The sequence below is a fragment of the Musca domestica genome, unplaced genomic scaffold, assembly GCF_030504385.1.
Source record: "Musca domestica strain aabys unplaced genomic scaffold, Musca_domestica.polishedcontigs.V.1.1 48, whole genome shotgun sequence".
In the NCBI taxonomy this organism is placed as follows: Eukaryota; Metazoa; Arthropoda; class Insecta; order Diptera; family Muscidae; genus Musca; species Musca domestica.
In genome coordinates, this window is record NW_026712340.1 from 3,776,745 (window position 1) to 3,794,958 (window position 18,214).

At 35.1% G+C, this 18,214-nt stretch overlaps 1 protein-coding gene across 1 annotated transcript; it reads left to right on the forward strand.

The window, feature by feature from the left end:
- Positions 1–6,572: 6,572 nt before the first annotated feature.
- LOC101894254 (uncharacterized protein DDB_G0283357) lies at positions 6,573–16,594 on the forward strand. The gene is made up of 2 exons (XM_005179241.3): positions 6,573–7,277; positions 12,328–16,594. The coding sequence occupies exons 1-2, from the start codon at positions 7,115–7,117 to the stop codon at positions 13,770–13,772; spliced, it is 1,608 nt and encodes a 535-aa protein (XP_005179298.1). The 5' UTR covers positions 6,573–7,114; the 3' UTR covers positions 13,773–16,594.
- Positions 16,595–18,214: the final 1,620 nt, after the last annotated feature.

Consider the following 18,214-nt stretch of genomic DNA (forward strand, 5'->3'; position numbering starts at 1 on the left):
CATCAATTTGTGTAAATATGGCAACATTAGAGGAATGTTCAGGATCAAAACAAAAACCATATGATTAGAAACATTGTAGGAGTTTGAATTGTAAATAATACTCTGCTTAAACTAAGTTTTCATGCGAAAAAATAGTTTTTTATTCACTTCAGATTATCATTTAAAATGTTACATTGTTTCACAAATGAATAATTTTTGTTTGGAGAAAAACAATTGGTTTTCAAAAGAAATAATGTTGCAACGCTTGAGCTTTGCCTTGTTAAGGCGAAGATCATATGTTTTTATGATTTATGTGTTTGTTTTCTCTTTCGAGACGAGCTTAATGATCTGAAATTTGCAGTGAAAAGGAAAGCCAGATAGACACTATCACACACTCACCACTATGCGACGCGTTTCGCCGTTGGTTAAGCGGCTCATCAGGCATATTTGGTGTGGATGATGGCTTACAAGGGCCGTTCTCTGGAAAGTAGTATATATTTCGAACTTATTGCAAATTAGCATATGCGAATTATACACTAGAAACTCTCCAGGTTCGACTCAAGTTCTATTGGCAGAAAAACTGCAAAGTTTTGTTTTTGTAGAGATGGGTTTTTTGTCCACAACAACTACATTGCAATAACAAATAAATTTTTCAAATAATTTTAAATAAAAATAAATTTTTTATTTAAATAATTTTTTTACTATTTGTTATTAAAACATAATTTTTATTATTTTAAATTGTTTTATGAGTGTTAAAAAGTTACAAGTTTCCATAAAAGTGCAATTGCACTTGCAAAATCAAAAATCGTTTCATTCCGAAAAATTGGTTTATTTTATGGAGAAGCTAAATACGGTATTAATTGCACTTGCGGTCGGAATTTATTTCTTTGACATGCCTGTATATCTCTTTCGGAAAATCAATCAAAATTTGCTAAATAAAAAGAGAGATCATGGCAGAATTGTATATGGTAATCTCGTGAAAAACATATGATATAATTTTTCATTAACTGGTTATAACAGGTGTGTCTGGTTACTTTTCCTGCAGGAATTGTCCAGCAACATCTTTCTGAGTGGGAAAGGTAGTTTTATTCTCTTTTGCAAGGAAATTGCGAAAAGTAAACAGACGGTATTCCTGCAGAAGCTTGCAACTAATCAGCTGATTTGTCAGAACAAACCAATTTGTCCCCCATTAAAAGAATTAAACGAAAGGAACCACCACCAATTTCACAAGTTTTATAAATAAAAAGGAAATTGACAATAAAATAAAAATATGAGCAAAGGGAAGATAGATATGATGTGTTCCGCGGAATTTTTTAAACCTGTTGCTAATGGCATTTGTCTAAAAATGCTGGAAATAGTCTTTTATTTTCTTATTACATATTAATATTTACTTTTTTCACATTTTGTAAAGTTGTTCTCCAAAAACAATTAGTCTTGCTAATTCCAAAACAATATTTTCAAATTAAAATCACAAAAAGAAATAAATAAACAATAGAAAACATCTGATTTAATGTCGATGAATGAGAAGAAGAAGAGTTGCAAGTGATTGCAAGAAGAAATTTGTCCAGCAAGAATTTGCAAACTCTCACTGAAAGAACTGTCAAAATTTCTCTCTCCAACCGCTCTCTTTTGCAGAACTTTCGGGTTAACAGACGACTTCCAGTAACAATTTGTAACAATTGTTACAAATTTTAGGGTAACCAGACACACCTAATGGCAACATTCAACACTCATAGGAATAAGAAGGTAACCGCTTGCTATCATGTCTTTTTTTATACCCTCCACCAAAAAAGGTATGGAGGGTATATTAACTTTGTCATTCCGTTTGTAACTCATCGAAATAATCATTTTAGACCCAACAAAGTATATATATTCTTGATCAGCGTAAAATTCTAAGACGATTTAGCCCTGTCCGTCCGTCTGTTGTAATCACGCTACAGTCTAAACGAATTAAGATAGGAAGCTAAAATTTTGCACAGATCTCTCTTTTGTCTGCAGGCAGATCAAGTTCGAAGATGGGCTATATCGGTCCTCGATATCGTATAGCCCCCATATAACGGTACCCCCCGATATTCGGTATTTTGATGATTTTACCCACATTTTTCAACGGAATTGTCTGAAAATCCACACAAGGAGTTCCTTGTGGGTACTTTATACCTCGGCAGAGAATTATCTATATAGGTCCACAATATCGTATAGCCCCCATGTAACGGTACCCCCCGATATTCGGTATTTTGATGATTTTACCCACATTTTTCAACGGAATTGTCTGAAAATCCACACAAGGAGTTCCTTATGGGTACTTTATAACTCGGCAGAGAATTATCTATATAGGTCCACGATATCGTATAGCCCCCATGTAACGGTACCCCCCAATATTCGGTATTTTGATGATTTTACCCACATTTTTCAACGGAATTGTCTGAAAATCCACACAAGGAGTTCCTTGTGGGTACTTTATACCTCTGCAGAGAATTATCTATATAGGTCCACAATATCGTATAGCCCCCATGTAACGGTACCCCCCGATATTCGGTATTTTGATGATTTTACCCACATTTTTTCAACGGCATTGTCTGAAAATCCACACAAGGAGTTCCTTGTGGGTACTTTATACCTCGGCGGAAAATTATCTATATAGGTCCACGATATCGTATAGCCCCCAAGTAACGGTACCCCCCGATATTCGGTATTTTGATGATTTTACCCACATTTTTCAACGGAATTGTCTGAAAATCCACACAAGGAGTTCCTTGTGGGTACTTTATACCTCGGCAGAGAATTATCTATATAGGTCCACAATATTGTATAGCCCTCATATAACGGTACCCCCGACATTCGGTATTTTGATGTTTTTAGCCATATTTTTCAACGGAATGGTCACAAGGGGTTCTTTGTACACAAGGGGTTCTTTGTGAGCACTTTACCCACCGACAGAGAATTCTCTATATAGGTTAACGATAACGTATAGCTCCCATATAACGGTACCCCGCGATATTCGGTATTTTGATGATTTTAGCCACATTTTCCAATCGTATTGCCTGAAAATCCACACATGGAGTTCCTTGTGAGTACTTTACACGCAGACATATATTTGTCTTTATAGGTCCACAATATCGTATATCCCCCATATATCGGCACCTTCCTATATTAGATATTTTAAAGATTTTAAAAGAATTTTTATTGGATTTTTTTTTGAAAATTTTCTAATTCGTTCCAAATGGTGGAGGGTATTCAAAGTTCGGCCCGGCCGAACTTACTGCTTTTTTACTTGTTTTTGTTTCTTTTTTTTAATTATACCCTGGTAGAAGAATATAGGTAGACGCTTCGACACAGCTGCTGGGACAATGAACTGTCAAACCAATTTTGGAATCGAAATTTTTGAATGAAAAATTACTCAAATTTGTAAAAATTATTAAAAAATGCATATTATAACAAACTCCGATTGGCGTTGTGTTGTAAAACATAGACAAATGTACTTATTTTTGCAGAAATATTTAAAAAATGTTGACATATCAATGTTCTCAAGCGTTGACGCATCTACCTGTATTTTTCTACCATGAATTATACATTTGACAACATTTTGACATCAAAATTATATTTGACAACGTAAATTACGGAAAATGCAGAGCTGAAATGAGCTTATTTGAAATGAAGTCAACTTCACTATTCTACCATGGTCATTTTTATACCCTCCACAATACATAGTATGGAGGGTATATTAAGTTCGTCATTCCGTTTGTAACTCATCGAAGTAATAAAATTCCAAGACCATTTAGCCCTGTCCGACTGTTGTAATCACTCTAGAGTCAAAACGAATTAAGATAGCCAGTTCAAGCTCGAAGACGGGGGTCGTGGACCGATGTCGTATATCCCCCATATAACGGTACTCCCTGATATTCGGCATTTTGATGATTTTAAGCACATTTTTCAATGGAATTGTCTGAAACTGTACACTAGTAGTTCTTTGTGGGTACTTTCTTTGCAGGAATTGTCTATATAGGTACACGATATCGTATATCCCCCATATTCGGTATTCTTATGATTGTAGCTATATTTTTCAATGGAATTGTCTGAGAAACTCTGCCTCTGAGTACTTCAACCCCTGAAAGAGAATTGTCTATATAGGTCCCCGATATCGGATAGCCGCTATATAACGGTACCTCCCGATATTCGGTATTTTGATGATTGTAGCCATATTTGTTAATGGAATTATCTGAAGTTCCACACAAGCAGTTCTTTCTGAGTACTTTATTCCCAGGAAGAAAATTGTCCATATCCATCCCATAAATGATTTCAAATTTCATATTTAAAGTTTGAAGCTCGTTATGAGTACTAGGAGTACAGGTCCACGTCTTCGTATAGCCCACATATAACAGTACTTCCATTTGTCCTGTATTTTGATGATATTAGCAACATTAATCAACGATTTTTTTTCAAATTTCGTATATGAAGTCGGAATCAATACTACAGGCTTTGACAAAAAATTACTTATGCAACAAATTACTAATAACGATTTTCATTAAGGAGCTTTGTTTCGAAAGATTTTTTGAAATTATTCAAGATTCTTCAAAATGTTGGAGAATATTAAAAGTTCGGCGCTTTTTTACTTGTTCTTTTTTCTACATTTAGATCTGACAAGAGTTACAGAATTATGTTTAAAATTATTGGATAACTCTACCATGAGAGATAAACCAAGAAAAATGGAATGTTAAAAAACTAGAATTTTAAAAATGTTAATCACCTTAAAATATCTGAAATCAAACTGTAATTATACCCTACACCACAAGGTGGTCAGGGTATTATGTCTTTGTGCATTTGTTTGTAACAGGCAAAAGGAAACGAGATAGACCCATAGTTCCTTTTGATGATCTGCATAGAATCACATTCTGAGTCGATTTATGCATGTCCGTCCGTCCGTCTGTCCGTCCGTCTGTCCGTCTGTCCATGTATTTTTGTAAACAAAGTACAGGTCGCATTTATTGTCCGATCCAGATGAAATTTTGCACAAATCATTTGTTTGGCCCAAGGACGAACCCTATTGAAATTGGAGATAATCGGTCAAAATTTAGATATAGCTCCCATATATATCTTCGTCCGATTTGCCTTTTATTGTGCACCAAACGTGTAATATCAGCCCGAATTTTATGGAATTTTGCATATACACCCAAATTAGGCCTTAAAATAATTGTGCCAAATTTGATCGAAATCGGTTCAGATATAGCTATAGCTCCCATATATATTGTTCATCCGATTTGTTATTTTTGTCCTCCACAGCCGTAATATGCACTCTGCAACAAAAAATATTTGGGGAAATATATCAAATACAGCTCAGAAATACATTTGCTAAATTTTATCGAGATCGGTTCAGATTTGGGTATAGGTCCCGTATATAACTTCGTCCGATTTACCTTTTATTGTGGACCAAACGTCTAATATTTGTCTAAATGGGATGGAATTTGGCACTTACGACCGAATTGAGTCTAGAAGCTAGTATGTCAAATTTGGTGAAGATCGGTTCAGATATAGCTATAGCTTCCATATATATTATTCATCCGATTTGTTATATTTGTTACCCACAACCGAAATATGCACTCCGTAACAACGATATTCAGGGAAATATATCAAATACAGCTCAGAAATATCTTTGCCAAAATTTATCGAGATTTGAATATAGCTCGGTTCAGATTTGAATATAGCTCCCATATATATCTTTATCCGATCTCAAATTAATTGTGCACCAAATGGGCAATACAAGTCCCAATTTAAAATATACAAATGCTTCGGCATATTTAGTCCTTTGAACTTTAAATTATAATTATAATCATAGCGTGTATGATTGAATTCTCCCATAAAAACTTTTAATTGTTATGTGGAGCTCTACTAAATTAGCAAAGTGGTGTAGGGTATCATAAAGTCGGCCCCGCCCGACTTTAAGACTTTCTTTACTGGTTTTTATATGGAAACTATCTAAAAAAGAGTGGACTGAAATGATAATCTTCGCAATTTAGGTTTGTTAAAAATATGTTGCTGCCGAAAATTTAGATCTTATCCAGACAGAAAAAGAGCGGACGGACTGAAACCTTGAAAAAGTCTTGTTACTTTTGAATAACCACTTAAACAGTTTTATATCTACTCTTTTTATTGGACAATTTTTGACCCACATTTTTATCCCATTATTATTCGACTTTTCTCAACTTCTTCCATAAAAATTTTAAATTTGCTTTCTTTTTTCATTTCAAAATAGTCATAATAGTTTGTTTTTTTTTTTTATTAAAATGCTTCCTATGTACTCTTCCTGTTTGCACATCAAAAACCGTATCGCCCCTCAGTTGGTTATGCAAAATCTTTTCCAACAACAACTGAAAAAAATCTTATGAGAAAACAAAAATATCATGCTAAAAAAATCCCAAACATCCACTTGCTAAAAAAACTATCCCCTATTTCATAAAAAAACTGCAACCATTACAAATATCCACTCAATACACATTTGTTACTCAATTCATTGACTTGCTCCACGTATTTACACTCAAAACGCACATTCCCAACACTGGCAAACCAAAATACCACGATTAGTCAACCCTGAACAATTGTGACGGCAACTCCACAACTGCAGCTAACTTCGGGCAACGGGTTTGTTTTGATTTTTTTTGGTACGACAAAAAAATTGACGAAAAAACAATTAGCACCTTAGAAAAGAAAAGCGCCACAAGTAAATTAAGTGGAATGTTCAATTGAAAGTTATTAAATCAAAGAAAAAATCTCAGATAATGTGTGTTAATTTAGAGCAATGTGTGGAAGTTAAGATGGGGCTGTAATGTATCAAAATGCCGCCTTTGTAACCCGTATATTTATTTGTTGTATATGTGACTTGTCGGTGGTCTCGTATGTTGTCTTGTGTCGTCACATAACTTGCTAATTAAATTAATTAAACATTAATTACAACAAAAGGAACACCAATGAAAGTTTTGTAACACAAAATCGGTGGCAGAAGTAGTGATTTAGAAAAACAGAATCTTCACCCCATAAGGAAGCAAAAACGTCTTCGCCTCTCATCGGGAGCGGCAGTAATTGTTTGTTATTTTGTGTCTTTGCCTGTTCCCTTACCTTCGCCTTTGTATGAAACTCATCAACAATGGATGAACAATTAATCGATGAAGTAGCTTTACATGCGGTTATATACAATCGTCAGAAATATTACCTCAATGGCAGTGTTAATGGCCAGAATCCCAATGGCAATAAATATGAGACAAAAGATGAAGCCTGGCAGGCGATTGCATTAAAGTTGAGAAGCGATGGTAAGTGTGTGTGTGTAATTAAATTAAAGGAATTTGCGATAATTTTTATATGTTTTCCTTAATTGTAGGTAAGGTGTTTTGCTTTTTCTCCAAAAACCAAAGTAATTTTCCAAATGCAGTCATTTATAATCAGCCAATGTGTTGGGTTTTCAAATCATTGACGGTCTTATTAGAAATTTAAATTCATAACTCAGTTATGAACATGAATCAAAACATTTTCCAAAAACACCCTCTTTATGTTCTATACACAAGGAAAAAATCAAGTGGCTTAAATTTGCCATAAAAACTTTTTCGTGAATTTTGAAATATTATAGGATTTAGAGAGAACAGCATTATTACTAAAACTTCTGAGAAATTGATGTAAGACCCCCAAGAACACAATTTCGTAATGAAATAATTTAAAACTCTTCCATAATACACTTTGATTACAAGCAACCGTGAATAGATTAAAAAACTCTCCTGCAAGATTTGAAGCAAAAGTTGAAGTCGGACATCAATGGAGTTACTTGCTAAGTGTGTATGTTATCGTAATTAGATCTTGAGGCTCCCTAGATTATAATTTCTCGAATGGAATATCAAAGGTCCATGACAATAAACAAGGTAGCAGTAATTACATAATTTTAAGACAAGTGATTAGCTGCAGTCGATTAGCTGCAGCCGTCAAGGTGCTAAATATTGACCCTCAAAAACTGACGTTTAAATCGAATGATCGAAATTAATTATAATCCCCATAATTCGGAAATCATAAAAAAACATCAACAATTTTTTCCATAATTTGTAAAAAACAAGTGCCTGTAGCCGTTATATTAGGGTTTATACGACAACGTTTAACTGCATAGGCACCTTTTGTCATAAGCCATTACAATATTCAAATACGAAACTTTAAAAAATCTGGTGAATAACGTAGCCGTTATATGGGGGTGTACGATATCACAATACTCTTCCAGAGAGTAAAGTACTCAGATGGAACCCCTTTTGTGGGTTTTCAGACAATTTTATTGAAAATGTTGGCTACAATCATCAAAATACCGAATGTAGGGAGGTACCGTTATATGGGGGTACACGATATCGTGGTCCTATATAGACAATTCTCTTCCAGGGGATGAAGTACTCAAAGGCAACTCCTGGTGTAGATTGTCAGACAATTCCATTGAAAAATGTGCCTGAAATCATCAAAATACCGAATATTAACTCAAACTAACTTTACTTTTTACTATATCGTATGGCCCCCATATAACGGTATCCATATGGGGGCCATACGATATAGTAAAAAGTAAAGTTAGTTTGAGTTAATAACTCAAAAGGAACTCTGTATCTTAATGAACAATTGATATTTTAGTACCATTTGGCTCGTTCATCTTTATTTTGTAATAAGTGTCACCTAACATATTGAAAAAGAAATGTGATTATGAGTCCAACATAAAACACTTTTTTGTATTAAATCGTATTCAAATAGGAGTCAATTATGGAAGAATTCAGCACAGGTTACGAAGCAAAATATCCTATTAAAATTAAAGTTTTCCATTTAAAACTATGGTATTTATGGAACATTTGTAACCAGTCTCTCCAGGCTTTAGTATTATACCCTTCCTGTCATGACCGGTTTTAAAAACAATAAAAAAGTTTGGATTAGTAAGAACCGCGCAGCTATCTGATCTAAACATGACAACGTATTTAACACTTCTTCGAATAATAAGCTAATGACAATTTTTGTGTCGAAATTCAAACTATCAAGAGAGTAAATCTTATAAATATTTGACGGTCAATATGAAGATGATACTCACTCAAAAACTCATTTATTATTCATTTAGATCCTTTAGGGATACCTTCCACCGAGGTTCAAGGGCTTGAGTACTTGCCAATCACATTTTGCATGAAAAACTACGTTGCTTGTGAATTTTGAGTGGATCATTGAATTCCTGGTACTTTAATTTCTATTAAATACGTATTTGTAAGTCATTGTTTTAATTAGTGGAATTCTGATAAAAAATGACATAGACAAACAATATTTTTTGTGAACATTTTTCAAAAAAAAAAAAAAATCCAGAGCCACCTATAGTATATAGTATAGTTTCAGTAAATGATTTAAAAATAATGCATAAACAACCCAACAATTATTAATGTCTGATAGCCACTTATGGATCACGACTGCCAATTATTTTAGATTCCATCTTGTGGAGTAACCCCGAAATTTCATTCTTGTTTCGCGGGTTTTCCCAATAAAAGAATTTTGTTAAAAAAAAAAAAAAACTTAAAAATAAACAAGGCCTACTGTTGCATATTTAAAAGTCTTTTTGACACTATAAGACTCCAGCACAGAGTTGAATTTTTCTAGTTTCTTTGAAGTTGACCAACCTCTCTTATTGAGCCATGGAGTAGAGGTTACTAAAAGTTCGATCCGTTCGAGTTTACGTTTTTCTAAAGAAAGCCACGTATATCCTAATGTGTATATACGTGAGTATAGCTTTGCAGTTATAGTTATGGATGATATCCTTGAGAGAGCTAATATAAAAGTCCTTAACCAACTCTGCTGACCTCCGGATTACAATATAATGTGGATGGATTTTGGTGGATTTTTCAACAATCTCCGCGACAGTTCCATTTAGTAACCTTCTAAGTAGCTTTCCAAAAGTCAAAAACCATAATTTTAACATTTTTTTTTTAAATTTTTTTTTTTATTGAAAGCAAAAAATGAAGGTAATAGCGACACATTTTAGAATATGTTGAGATTTGTTTGAATTGGTCACGAATTATAGCCTTCATATGGCCAATGAAACCGTCACATGTGCCCGAATGTTGCTCTGCGGTTCTTTGGCCCATTCCCGGCGAAGCGCTTGCTTGAGGTGATCGACACTTTGGTATTTTTTAGTGCCAACCTTGCATTCCAAAATACACCAGACACAATAGTCCTAGGGATTGGTATCCGGAGATTTTGGTGGCCATTGTGTCTATTTTTTCTGGTCCGGGGTAAGTTCTTGAACTTTTTGGAATTTCAATGGCTTTACCCCGAGCTCATTTTTCAATACTTGCCGAATGGAAAATTGCGATATGTTTAGCTCACGAACCATATTTCGGCCACTGCGACGCGGGATTCGATCAAGTCGCTTCTTTACTTTTCGAACCATTTTTGCTGATGTTGCTGTTTTTTTCCGTCCTCTTGGGCTACTTTTTTTTCTGGAAAATTCTTATCAAAATGCTTTTGTATGCTTGTAAACAATGTAATGAGCTGTCACTGGAATAATTTTAACAGCTGTCGGACGAATGGCTTAGAGTTAACAGCAGTCTGAAGTTGGTTGCAGTTTTTCCATCTCACCCTGTATTTAAATTGTCATAAAACTGAGACTATACGGAATTTGCCGTTCTGGGTTTTCAGTACAGCAATTATTTATTTGTTAAAGCCCTTCATGCAACATAACTTCCAATTTTAAGAATTTATAATCGGTTATAATTTAGGTTTTCGTGTTCTCTGCCTATATAATGTTTGTATTTTTAAATATATACTTGTTCAAGTCGAATTTAGCTTTATTTTAAATTGTTATGATTAAGTTGATAAATGGTAAAATGATGACATTTTATACGAAAATTTATAGAATAGAAATGTTTATAAGTGCGATTGTAAGTTTCAGAAGAAATGCCAAAGAAATTTAAGTTTTTTTCCCCTTTGTGGCTCCTCTTCTTTTGAGTTTGGGTATAAAAAGTTTTTGCCATAAAAGTTGTTTTTTTTAATAACCGCTACGGAGAATATTACCCCAACAAAACCAGCAAACAATTTTCACAAATTAAAATTTCCAATATACTAATTTTATAAAAGCTAAAGATTTAAATTGTAGGCATAAAGATTAATTTTAGATCACATGATCTCCTATAAATTCCAATTTGTAATTTAATTTTTTTACAAATTTACAAAAAAAAAAAAAAATATAATATTCATTTATTATAACTTCAATACACCAAATTAATGCTTATAAAAATATATGATACTTATATGTTACAAACAAAAACCCTGGCTGATAATATCCTCTGACACAAAGTAAAGGAAACTTCTAACAAAAAAACACCCTCTTCACCATGAGATATTTGTACATAAAAAACATGGGGTCATGCTTCTACGCAAAAATAGCAAAGAATGACTCAATTCATTCATAAAAAGTAATGGCCATTCATATTTTTTGTTTACACTAAAAAGAGGTTCACTCAAAATCCAAAAAATTTCACTCATACTTTACGGCTTACAAGAGCAAATGTTATTGAACTCAATTAAACACGAAAAAATGTGGGTGCCTTGTAATGAATTCATAACTGAAACCACCACCATACACAGGTTTTTGAAATCTGGCACATGTTATCGAAAAAAAACTCACTGTGGCACACAACACTTCTTGACTGTGCGGCTGGCTGACTGCTTTTACATAAAAAATATGCAACCCTATAACGTTTTTTTGTTCTTCTTCACCTCATATATACCCCAGAGATTTTGCAAATAACCACTCACATAAAAAATGTTTTAATTACTGCTTCCTCCCCCCAGGAAGCGGCAGCAGCCGTAAATCGAAAGAGGAGGGGTGAAACACAAAAGCCTGTGTTATATTTTTCCTTAACGAAATATACATATTTAAAAAAGAGGTTTTCCATAACTCTGTGATTTAGTTAGCTAGCTCTTACCACCAAAAAATGTCTTGCAGGGGAGGAAGAGCAGCAAACAAATAATAAAAAAAATAAACTTCGTTTTTTTTTATTACACTACAAATGTGGGTGACTTTCAGCACTTGCAAAAAAGAGAGAAGTGGAAAAAATTGGCGAAAACCAACAGTATTGAAATAACAGTTTCCCAACAACAACCCTTTTTTTGTCCTCCAAGAAAATGAAAGTGAAATTTGGATTTTGAATTTTCGTTACAAAAAAAAAAAAAACATTTAAAATGCTTGATAAAAAACTTAAGGATAATATCATATTTAAAACACCATATTTGGAATTGTTTTACTGTAAGAAATCGAGAAAACGTTTTAAAAATATTGAAATAATTTTTGTCTTTTTTGTTTATTATTTCCAGTGGAAACCTGTAAAAAACGATGGAAATATTTGCGCGAACGTTATGTCAGCCAACGTAAACAGGGCGATCCTCCCGTCTATGAACATCTCTCGCGGCCATATTTGGAAAAAATGAAATTTCTCGATCAACACATACAGCCACGCAAATCATATCGAAATGTACCCAATTTCCTAACCTCACCCCACTCGGCGAACGGTTCAAGTTTCAATGACTACAATATGGACTCCAAATCGAATAGTTCTCTCAAAAGTATAGGCCATTTTGGCCAACACCACCACTTTCAGGATCAACAACATGCCATGAATGCTTTAAGTACTGCCGCAGCAGCTGCCTCAGCTTTAGAGAGTGATAGTCGTGTTAAAATCGAAGCCGACCAAGTGTTTCGGGATTTTGCTGCGGCTGTGGCCTCTCAACATGGCCAGCTAACACCCATGCTACAAAGTTACAATGAACATTTTCGTGATGCTGCCACCAATGCCCTGTCGGCAGTTGTGGCCAATACATCGACATCGAATGGCAACAATGGTTTACACTCGTCATCGTCTTCAATGAAATCACCTCTTTCGTCTCCATTGGGTGCCACACAAAATGGTTCTAACAGTGCTGGTCACTCGACTTCTACACCCAATCATCATGTCGCCGCTGCCTCCTCCTCCTCAAATAATAACCTCAACAATTCGGGGGCCTCCTCAACGGCAGCTGGCGGCAGTGACATGGGCAATGGCAATCATTTCAATGGCCAAAATTTCAACGATTCCCATCACGAAGATATGGACTCGTCGAGTAGTAGTAACTACACTAAGAAACCCAGGGTACAATTAAATAACACTTCCGCGGAAAATACGCTCCATCACAATGGCAGCCTACATCACAATAGTTTAGCAACCAATAGCAGCAACCATCCTCATCATCAACTAAATAATTCCAATAATTCACAATTTGGTGCCACTAACGGCGGTGCGGATGAGTCCGATGAAGATTCCGACGAGAACAGTGCATCCATGATGCAAACCCAAAGTATACTTAACGATACCAATACAGAAAATCCTTTTACAAATCTCCCAGCAGCATCACCGGCACCCTCAAATGCTTCTTCGTCGAATGCTCTGCAACGTTCCAATTCAACACATTTGGCCACAAATACCCCAAATGGTAATCCACAAACAATGTTTCCCACAAATGCTGATTTCCTATTCCAGCTGTATCAACAATTGCCGCAACATCAAAACAATCTCCAGCAGCAGCAACAACACCAGCAGCATCAGCAACAACAACAGCAATTCAGTAAATTCCAAGTGCCACAAACACCGCCACCCACACCGGTACAACGTAGCTCGGAACAGTTGTTGGGTGAGCTGGTGACCACCGAACTATTGAAAATGTCCAAGGAACGGCGTAAATCTGTACAAAAAAGAATTTTGGAAATATTATTTTTTGATGATTAAAAGAATGCGCGTAAAAGAGAAAGTGTGGTAAAAGAATGAAACAAGTTGGAATGGTGTTGTTCCATGTGAACGATTCGAAACCGGAAAGGTGTTAGATTTGAACGGGTCGAAACTATGACAAAGTTTATTTTTTACTGTTGAACTCGAAGAGACTTCAAAAGTAAAAAAGTAGTCCCTTTCCTATTAGAGATGATTGCATTGAATTATGCTTTCTGAAGGTCAAAACACAGTGCCTGCTTTCAAAGAAATTACTAGAGCACTCTGATTAATGGATAGAAAAACTTCTGACCCTAAATATTTCCCTGACGAGGGGGAACTTAAAGATATCATTCTGAGCCATATTTGGTTCACAACTCTGTTATAAAGAGGAACAGTTTCCTCTTCAGATGTAATTCAGTGTAATTTGTGCATTTTCTCGGATAGAGTCCTGGAACAGCGCAGACTTATTCGCAGCAGGCTGTTATTCACCAAATGGATGTATTTTCTGCAATGGTGAATAGTCTGAAGAAGTTTGCCTACAGAAGTAACATTACTTTTACACTGAGGTTATCCGAGTGGATAGTCTTGGATATTTTTCTTTTCTGTTCAATTTGGCTTGATGATTGTCGTTTTCTTGTGGCTTTTTCCAGGCATGGGACCTTTGGCGAATGAATCCAACCTGCTTGCTGACAACCGGCTTGCTTTGTTTGTCCGGCCGATGAATTTTTAGCCTCGGGATGTGGTGCTGTCTTCGGTGCCCGCCGCGGAATCCTAATCGAATGGATAGCCCATAGGTAGACTGGTCTTCTCAGTGTGGTCATTGGGTGGGAGGGTGATTCTTTTCGAATTTCCGCACTACCTTTGGGTTTATCTTGATCAAGATTCTTCCCCTCTCCGTAAAATAAACTTTCTGCAGGAACGGTTGTTTGGGAGTCTAGTGGTTAATTAGGGCGATTAGTGGTTAATTAGGGGCGTCAGTAGTTTTGCCTCATCGAGACCAAGGATCACGGGAACTCGAATATTTGGTACGAGACTTTGGGCCGTTTCAGGTCATTGCAACCCCACTTAGAAGTCATGTTCCTTATGTTGCAGTGATCAGTCTGATTCTTACCACAAGTTTCTTATCTGATTTGGCCATGGAAAAGAACGATCTTGTTCTCTTCTCTCTCTGTAAAGATGAGATGAGAATCGTTGTTGAGGACAACAAAGAATAGGTTTTGCGAAGAGAAATAAGAAACTAACGAGCATTTCTTTTGTCGGCGTCTTTTAAATCGGGAGCAATAACTTCTTCTTTTCCAACTTTCCATTAGGGAACCATTGACCTTAATTAACTTCTCAAAAGTCCTCGAATTACTATAAATTAGTTCTGACCGATCTTCTTCATTTTGATGTTAATATTCATTTATTCTAGGTAAATTGTCAGGATGACAATGAACCCTTTGTGTCTGTTTGAAGTAACAATCAAATGGTTTTCAAACTAAAGGTTGCGCATCCAAATTCTGAACTAACCTATAAGCGATTCCCGCTCTCCATCCGTCATTCCATCTCTCGGCTTATTGAATTTTAAGGAATATGGGGAAGATTTTAAATTTCAAATCTACATCTTCTGTCATAAGAGTGGCCTGGTTAAATAACCTGTGGTTATCAGCATCCGCCAAGGACGACAATCCAACGGGCTTATGCTTTCCCAGAAACCATAGAAAATATAGTCCAGGCACTTTTTAATGGTAACGCTCTCATCTCAAATATCAAACATTCGTTTGTGTTGTACTAGACCGGTAAAATCAACATTCTATCGTACCACAGATTTTCACAGCTGCCATCCGTCAAGGACGACAATCCAACGGGCTTATGCTTTCCCAGAAACAATAGAAAATATAGACCAGGCACTTTTTAATGGTAACGCTGTCATCTCAAATATCAAACATTCGTTTGTGTTGTACTTGACCGTTAAAATCAACATTCTATAGTACCACAGATTTTCACAGCTGCCTAAAGTTGTTTTAGACATTATTTTGTGAAATCAAAGTTTTACATTAACTACAAAAAAGGAAAGTATCTCTGTCCTCTAACGCCATCCATTCCAACTTGTTTCACCAGCAGATAATATTTAAAGACTCATAAAACTTTTGATTTACTTATACATTTACCTAGGTCCTAACATATCCATAATTTACTCAAAATCCTCGCCCAAGATTTATCTTCTAAAACAAACAAACTATTAATAATAAGATTATTTTAGTGAATAAGTTTAAACAATCGTAAATAAACTCCCAACAACTATTTATTTGTTTCTCTTTGAACAACTTGTTTCTAAAAAAAAAACAAAAATACCATCATTCCACATGAAATAAAAAACATAAATATAAAAATTCATAAACATTTTATGACTGCATTTAGCAGATAATATAAAATTCTAAAATTAATATTTAAAAAATCCCACCTATTTTTAAGTATATTATGTATTTTATCATTTTACAATACAAAACCAGATAATCTATTGATTTGTTTGTATTGTTTCTACCACCACCACCAACAACACCATTACTACTACTACTTCCTAACTTCTAGTCAATATATATACATGTCGTATTTTTTTTTAAATTCCTATTTTTATTTTTCTTTCTAAAAAATAATGTTTTGTTTTTAATTTTATGTATAAATACACATAAACATATTTATATATATTTACATTGTGTGTCAACAAGAATTTTCCTTAAATGTGTATTTACATTACCGTAAGCTAAGCTTTAACGTTTTACGTTATATATACAACAATTAATGATAAAATAAAAACAATAGTAATAATAATTACAGTAAATAAAACAAGGATCTGTATAAAATTAATATGTTGAAATGTTTTGTCTCATATTCTTTTTGGATATATGGAAAGATTATTATAAACAAATCATTGAATATGCCTATGAAAATACCTATGAATTTAGAGAAACCCAATTTAACACGATTTCAAGTGGCTACCTTCGTTTCATTTCCCTTTTCGATCGACTTAGATACTCTCCATAGTATGGGGGTAATTACAAACATATAATCACTCAAGTGTCCACAATAGGACAATTCTACGTTTATTAGCCAATTTTATTTTTTTTTTAATAAATTATTATATTTTATTCTAAATACAATAAAAAATTGAAAAATCTGTTGACTGCTTCCAGTTTTTTAAGAAAATATTGTCTGCTTCCATTTCTCTCTTTCAAAAGAGACTAGGTTTGCCTTACTCTCTGAGTGGCCAGACAGACCTAATATAACTATGACTTTACAACCAGTAAGGAAAAATCAAAAGTCGAGCGGGGCCGACTATATGATACCCTACACCACTATGCATATTTAGTAGAGCTTCCGTAAGAAAATAATTTACTTGAAATAGTAGTGGTTTCAGAGCAGTTATAGTTTGGTTTCAGAGGGAACTACAGGGTTAGATAAAAAACCTGCAACCAACTTCAGACTGCTGTCATTTCTAAGCTACTCGTCCGACAGCTGTTAAAATTATTCCAGTTACAGCTTATTATATTGTTTACAATCGTATAAAAGCATTTTGATAAGAACTTTCCAGAAAAAAAGTTATTCGTAATGGAATTCAAGCGTGATAGTGAGATTTCTTTATATTTGGCTGGAAAACCACAAGTGGCTATCGTTAGAGCACCCTACCATTTAAATGTCAATAAATCATTTGTGTATCGTACCATCGCTCGTTACCGTGATACTGGTAGAGCAGCCCGACGTCAAGGAAGTAGACGGAAGAAAACAGCAACATCAGCAGAAATGGTTCGAAAAGTAAAGAAGCGACTTGATCGAAACCCGCGTCGCAGTGACCGAAAAATGGCTCGTGAGCTGAAAATATCGCAATATTCCATTCGGCAAATATTGAAAAATGAGCCATTGAAATTCCAAAAAGTGCAAGAACTTACACTGCAACAAAAAGAAAATACACTCAAAAAAGCTAAAAAGTTGCTTCGCTTGCCCGAAAGTGGTAGACTGCCGAATTTGGTTTTCTCCGATGAGAAAACATTCGTTTTCCAGCAGTTTGTAAACGCACAAAATTATCGTGTTCAGTTGCCGAAGAGGTCAGCTGAAAATGCGAAAGTTCGGTTGGCCACCAGAATTCTAGACTCGGCCACGGCCGATGGTCGTTCTCCGTTCGTATTAATCGATCGTGACATCATAAAAAATACCGAATATTATCGCGAAAACATTCTGGAGGTTGCCCTTTACGCACGCGCCACCCAAGAATGGTTACAAAATGAGGTTCCTCGCTTCATTTCCAGCGCACAATGGCCACCAAAATCTACGTATATCAATACGTTAGACTATTGTGTCTGGAGTATTTTGGAAAGCAAGGTTGGCACTACAAAATACCAAAGTGTCGATTACCTCAAGCAAGCGCTTCGCCGGACACGGGCCAAAATAACGCAGAACAACATTCGGGCAGCTTGTGACTATTGTGA